Source organism: Mauremys reevesii, linkage group 11 (assembly GCF_016161935.1).
Source record: "Mauremys reevesii isolate NIE-2019 linkage group 11, ASM1616193v1, whole genome shotgun sequence".
Taxonomy (NCBI): domain Eukaryota; kingdom Metazoa; phylum Chordata; order Testudines; family Geoemydidae; genus Mauremys; species Mauremys reevesii.
The window spans coordinates 28,293,172-28,300,093 of NC_052633.1; the positions used below are offsets into that span (position 1 = coordinate 28,293,172).

Consider the following 6,922-nt stretch of genomic DNA (forward strand, 5'->3'; position numbering starts at 1 on the left):
TGTGTACAGATATAGTGTATTCTCCTAGTAGGAAAAAGCAACACCAATTCCAGTGTGAAGGCTATATTTAGTTGGAAATCAACATGTTTTAATGATTACCAGACAATGAGAATCAACTTGTCTTTAGGAAAATAACTAAAAAATACAAATGGAAAACATGAGAAAAATCAATTATTTAAATCCAAATTTCCCACTTATTGATTTAAATTGCTTTGAGTTAATTGAATCTGCCCTGTGAGAAGGCTCTTCTCCAGATTCTTTCTTTTTGTTATCGGATATTGCCTACTATTTTGAGCAAATCATGCCATGATAACAACTTTATAATACCAGTAGGCAGACTATCTGAAATTTGTTATGTACTTGATTCAAATATATTGTTTACTCTTCAAAAATATAAAACTTCCTTCTGTATCCCTAATTTAGTTCCCAAAAATATGGTTTCACAAACAAAATGTTGGAATCAGAATGCCTAATCATGAAGTCCTTATGCAGACATAATGCCTGTTGATTATGTTTAAGGCTGCGAATTAGTCACAGAGGTGATGGAAGTCACAGAATCTGTGACTTCCAAAGACCTTGGTGACTTCAACCAGCGCTGCCCGGAAGCTGCAGGGTCCCCTGTCACCTGTGGAGGCAGGGAGCTGGGTGGGTACCCTTGCAGCTCCCAGCCACCAGGGATGGCAGGAGGGAGCCCCACAGCTCCCCGTACCACAGGTGGCAGAGGGATCTGCCACTCATGGCTGCCATGGGTGGCAAAGAGGACCCCTGCTGCAGGGAACCTGGTGGCAGGGGGGACCCCAGCAGCTCCCAGCCATGGTGGGTAGTAGGGAGCTCCGGGCCACTGTGGGAGGCAGGGTGGACCCCTGCAGCTTGGAGCTGCCAGTGGTGGGGGACCCTGTAGCTCCCAGCTCCCCCACCCCAGCTGTCCAGGCTACCCATTCTGTCATGGATATTTTTAGTAAAAGTCACAGACAGGTCACAGGCGTCCATGAATTTTTCATTATTTCCTGTGACCTGTCGGTATCTTTTCCTAAAAATATCCATGACAAAAACTTAGCCTTAATTATGTTCACATAACATCACCATGCACAATACCAGGCTTCCAGAGTGAGCTTCAGAACTCTCACTGCCTGAGCCACTGAAGATCATGATGAAGGATTCCTGTGAGGGGCGTTAAGGGCAGTAGTTGCTGTGGGTGCTAGCATCTTACAGTAGGTGTTTAGCATTTTACAGATTTGAGAATATTTAATCCATGATCTGATGCTAGAGGGGAGGTAGATTTCACCACCAAAAACAAATGTAAAAGAATATTTAATATTCTGACAACACAGTCAGGTCTGATAGGTACCCAGTATAACCTTCATAATATTCACTTACAAACTCCAGAGACTGGTAGTTGAAAAGAAATTCCCAGACTTGACTGATTACAGCTAGCATACGTTATAAGAAGACTGCAGATAGAGAAGATTTTCCTCATTCTCTGTATACTATCTGGTTTGTGGAAAGTATACATTTTCCAGCCAATATCAAATTACATTTTCTACACTGCAGTCACTCAAACTATATGAATAAAATAAAAAATATATAGGAAGGGAAAAATGCAGAATATTATCAAAATGTTGTCTGATTTTTGATTATTCACAGAGAAGAGTGCAAATAGCTAACAATGTTCTATAAAGGTCACAAGATATAAGCATTCTTCCTGCTCCAGTCTAAGTAATGTGTTCTGATAAAATCTGTAGTTAGATTAATAAAGGCCTGGTCTACACTAAGGGGGGGGTCGAACTAGGGTACGCAAGTTCAGCTACGCGAATAGCGTAGCTGAACTTGAAGTATCCTAGTTCGACTGACTTACCCATCCAGACGCGGCGGGGTCGAACTCTGCGGCTCCAAGGTCGACTCCACCACCGCCGTTCGCGGTGGTGGAGTTCCGGAGTCGACCGGAGCGCGCGGGGAGTTCGAACTATCGCGTCTTGATTAGATGCGATAGTTCGAACTCCGAGAAGTCGAACTCACCGCGTCGACCCGGACTGTGAGTATAGACCTACCCAAAGTCAAACTTCTTTGGTTACTATTGATATTACTGAACAAAATGTATGTAAAATAAGATCCTAAAATCACAATAAAATAGTTACATTTTTAAAATGTTTTCTGTGGTTGACATTTATTATATATATTTGGCTGCTCTAGTGAGCTATTACATTTAATGTTAAAGGCATTGACCTTACTTTGAGTTTCTTCAGGTTGGACCTTTGTGCCAGTTCGGAATCCTGTTAACTCTGGTAGGGATCTATTGGGTTGTGCATGTGGTTCTCATTGCAGGATCGGGGCCATAGCTAAAAAGGTACTATGTGTTATGGCCATAATTTTCCAAAGTGGCCTCAGTTTCTGGGTGCCAACTTGTAGCAAATTACTAAAGAATTTTAATGATTCTTGGACTTGCTGTGTCCGGAAATCATTAATATTACTGACATCCACAAACTTTATAGGAATTCATGTAACCTGAGATAACCTATCTTGTATCTTTGCAGTTTGTTTATGGAGACAGTGAGTCACCGAATACAGCTGTCACCCAAATGACCTTCCTGCGCCTTCTGTCAAAGGAAGCCTCCCAGAATATCACATACCATTGTAAGAACAGTATAGGGTACATGGATGACCAGTCTAAGAACCTGAAGAAAGCTGTAATTCTTAAGGGTGCAAATGACCTTGAGATCAAAGCAGAAGGAAACAATCGATTTAGATATACTGTCCTTCAGGACAGCTGCTCTGTAAGTTCTAACTTTTCAAAACTGATTTCATCAAGTGTTATGGAGAAAAATGACTTTTTTGGGGCCTTTGATATTTTCAGATCTTTCTCAAGTTGGAAAAAATCCACAGAATTGAAAATTTCTAATGTAATAACACTACAGAAATTCGTCCTCGGTGTCAGAATAATAGGATTTACAGGTGGAAAGGACATTTTGGTCCAGATTTTCAGAGCTGCATACACACAATTGAACTCTGAACAATTTAGAGGAATTATTAATTACTTGTTACTATTATTATTATACAAGGTCTCTGTCTCTTCTTCCTTCCTTTCACTCTCCATCCCCATTTACTACTGTGTGTGATCAGCCAAAGAATCCAGATAAGTCCAAAATCAAATGTTTCTGTGCCAAGTAAGTAGGACCGTAGATACTGTGTACAGTTGCTAATCTTTTGGTACCTCTACTTAGATTGAATTGGAAAGAAGGGATCATCTAGAGAGAAAGTCTACAGTGTAAATAAGAAAGCGCTTAGATCATAGAAATGTAGGGCTGGAAGGTTCTGATATTGCTTAATCTAGTTACTTAATACCCTAAGAGGAATTTAATCAGGCCCTGCCAATTTATCTAAATATTCTTTAACCCGTTCTTTCCCTATTTTGGTATGCATTCATTTCCCCCTATTGTTAACAGTCATCGTGTTGAGTATTTGGTCTTTTTAATGAAGACTGAAGCAAAATAGACATTAAACACCTCAGTCTTTAGATGTCATTAATTATTAGCTCTCCTTTCCCACTAAATAGCAGACCTACACTTTCCTTTGTCTTTCCCTTCCTCCTAATGTATTTAAAGAACCTTGTCTTATGACCTTTTATGTCCCTTGATAGGTGTAACTCATTATGTGCCTCAGCCTTTTGGATTTTGTCCTTAGGTGCTTGTGGTTTTTTTTTTTTGTACTCCTTAGCAATTTGTCCATGTTTCCATTTTTCGTAGGATTTCTGTTTGATTTTCAGATGGAGCTGTATTAGCCTCTTACTAGTCTTTCCATCTTTTCTTCTCATTAGCTTAGTTTACAGTTGTGCCTTTAATCTTGTCTCCAGCTCTCCTGAACACCTTTTTTCCCTTAGATTTTCTTCCTATGGGACCTTACCTACCAGTTTTCTGTGTTTGTTAAAGTTTGCATTTTTGAACTCCATTGTCCTTATTCTTCTGCTCTTGTTCCTTCGTTTCCTTAGAACCATATTTTTGCTGCTCTAAATTTCCCCCTGCACCATACCATTTTCAGCCTATGTGCCCAAATCCTGGAATTCTGTATAATTTTTTGTAATGTAAAATGAGTTTCTATTTTGGAATGAATGAGAATACGCCCCCACCATCTCCACCTTTACTTTCCACTTGTTTCTGCACAGAAGTTTAGCCCAGTGTTTACTGTATGTAGCACTACAGTATTAATACATCAAAAAGAAATTTGTTTTACTTTCAAAATTAATCTAATTTTATGGCAGCAATATTGCTATTTAAGATTCAAGACTGAAGCTGATGACTCAAAAGGGCAAGCATTTTTTTTAATGAAATAGCTTCAGTAAGCAATGTGCAGTGCAGTAGAGGTACAGTAGGGTCCATCTGGACTGTCTCTAATAGTATTGTTGGCTTCTGCTGGCACTCAAGACGCTTTTCAAATGAGCTTGAACTATGGCATAACATTTCCCTCACTTGTTTTTCAGAAACGTAATGGGAACGTTGGCAAGACTGTCTTTGAATACAGAACACAGAATGTGGCACGCTTACCTATCATAGATATTGCCCCAGTGGACATTGGTAATACAGACCAGGAATTTGGCATTGAGATTGGGCCGGTTTGTTTTGTGTAGAAGAAAGAGGAAAATATTAACACACCACCACCACCACCAACTAAACACAAGAACTTGGACTGATGGAAGTTAATCCTGAGACTCTTGAAGTAATGGCTGATATTGCATCAGCATTGTACATACAGTTCTTTTTAAATGCCTGGCCTCCTTCAGAATATTTATTTTACTTACAAACCTTCAATTTTAAATGATCTAAACCAACTTTTCAGTGCAGCAGTACAGTTTAAAAAGGACCAATGATTACCCTTTTAAAAAATCTGAATGATAATTGTAGGGCTTTTTTGCTCACCTTCTTTGAGTGTAATTCAAAATTTATAGGTATTCTATACAGATAGTTTAAAAGTGGAGCTTTATAAAACTCAAAGGAATACTTCTTTTGCTTGGATGCAGATTGAATAGCAGAAAAGTAGAGCACTTTTGTGAATTCTGGTTTATAATATTTGCAACCAAATATGCTTTTCCCCCAGCATGTTTAAATGAAACCAATGTTTTTCTTTCCCTGGCCAGTCACAAAAAACCCAATTTCATTAATCGAATAACGCTTTTTAAGTGAGGTCATCTTACTTGGCATTGTCCTTAGTGAAATGCTTAACTGTTCTATGTAAATGTAAAAGCCTACACAGAAGTGGATGGCCTTATATTTTATGAGACCTAGAAGAAATCCCTTCAGCATCATAAACCTTTATGAAATAAGAAAATTCAGGGGTAAATCTTTGAGTAGGTCTACATTTGAATTTTAAGGGTCTGTCCTTCTCCCTCCTGACAATGTACGTACGTAACTCCGTGCTATTAATGAGACTTTCACTTGGAGGAGTATGTACCCTTAAATATGTCTAAAACCCAATACCCAATTGATTTCTTTTAGTACTTGCATAATCTAATAAGCCATTACATATAAAATTTTATAGACAACATCATAAGTTTGTTGTCAGCTTATGTGTGTCATCAGTCATTCACATGTGTACCAGACGAAGGGTTCAGAGACTCACTGTTGCAGAGATGACTTTTTAGTTGACAACCAGTTATGCATCACCAGTAATGTTGACCTATCAGCCCTGAATTGTCAGGGCAAAAAATAATCCACCATTTCTTAGCATGAGCTACCTCATCTCTAAAAGCTGGGATGCATTTAATATTCTTGTTTTTATTTTAGATACTAAAAGGTGCTATATGCTTCTGTTATTATTCCAAGTATGGAGATAGGCAGGGCAAAAATAATAATTTTTTAAGTGATGGTGCTAAAATGACTTCTGTAAAAGCCTGACAAAATAAAGATACTTACCACCAACATAGTTTTGAAGAGTAAAGCTGTTAGATTTCCAGTGTTTGAAAGAACAGTGTTACAGTGCATTTTATCTGTTGGTCATACACTATATGGAATGTTTTGTAATACCAACATGTTTTATTACCTAAAGCATGTGGGTGCAAACATAATTCGAGGGTTTTTTTCTGTTTCTTTATTGCATTTGTGCTCTCCAATGTTTCGTTTGTCTCTTTAAATAAAAAAAATAAACAGCTGAGGCTATCCCAAAAGAAAAGCCATGCACATAGCTTTATTCATGTATCTTTGCAAAGCATTTAATTAAATACATGCTTCTTGTTATGTCAGTGGTTTCCTTTTTGTAGAATTCCTTCCAACATATCCCATATCAATTCATTGCTGGGGGAAAACAGAATTTTATAATTTTTGTTGCTGTTTTAAATGATTTATATGTTTGTAAAATGTGCACCTAAAATATTTTATATATTGGATTATAGTGGAAATTTTGAGTGGTATCCTATTTTGTTGCACATCTCAAAAAGTGGAAGTTAAATTGCACCAAATTATCATCACCTATCTTACTAAAGATGCCCAGCTAATACTCTTTGGAACTCCAGGATGTCAGAATTTTTATTCATGCCTGAATAAAATATAATGATCAAATCAGTATGTCAGTTTAAATAATCTCTGATGTTATAAAATGTAACTTATAGACCATTTCCAAAGTTATATTTGCAATGATCAAGATAATCAAAAATTAATGTTCAAATAATCAGTCATTCCTAAATTGTAAAAGTTCTAGCACTGTAAATTTTAAGTTTATATGTGCGCACCTGTATACAATAGATATTCTCAGGAAATCCCAAGAGTGTTCAGAGGTTCACATTCTGCCTACATGACAAAGGCTCAGTTTTGCGCTTTTCACTAGGGCAAAACTCTTATTAAAATCTGGTTAAAGTCTACAGGATAGGCTCCTTCAGAGCTGATGGGCAATCTAATTGTGGCTGAATGTGTGGTGAACAGTGGTTAGTACATAATCTTTA

The 6,922-nt window shown here is 37.7% G+C and overlaps 1 protein-coding gene across 5 annotated transcripts in view; it reads left to right on the forward strand.

Moving 5' to 3' along the window:
* The window catches only part of COL5A2 (collagen type V alpha 2 chain), a 186,685-nt gene extending 180,464 nt beyond the window's left edge, over positions 1 to 6,221 (forward strand). For all 5 annotated transcript variants that reach the window (XM_039495576.1, XM_039495573.1, XM_039495574.1 and 2 more), the window contains exons 53-54: positions 2,532 to 2,771; positions 4,472 to 6,221. In XM_039495576.1, coding sequence (XP_039351510.1) covers positions 2,532 to 2,771; positions 4,472 to 4,618 — 387 coding nt within the window. In that variant the 3' untranslated portion in view covers positions 4,619 to 6,221. The remainder of the gene's footprint in view (positions 1 to 2,531; positions 2,772 to 4,471) is intronic.
* Positions 6,222 to 6,922: the final 701 nt, after the last annotated feature.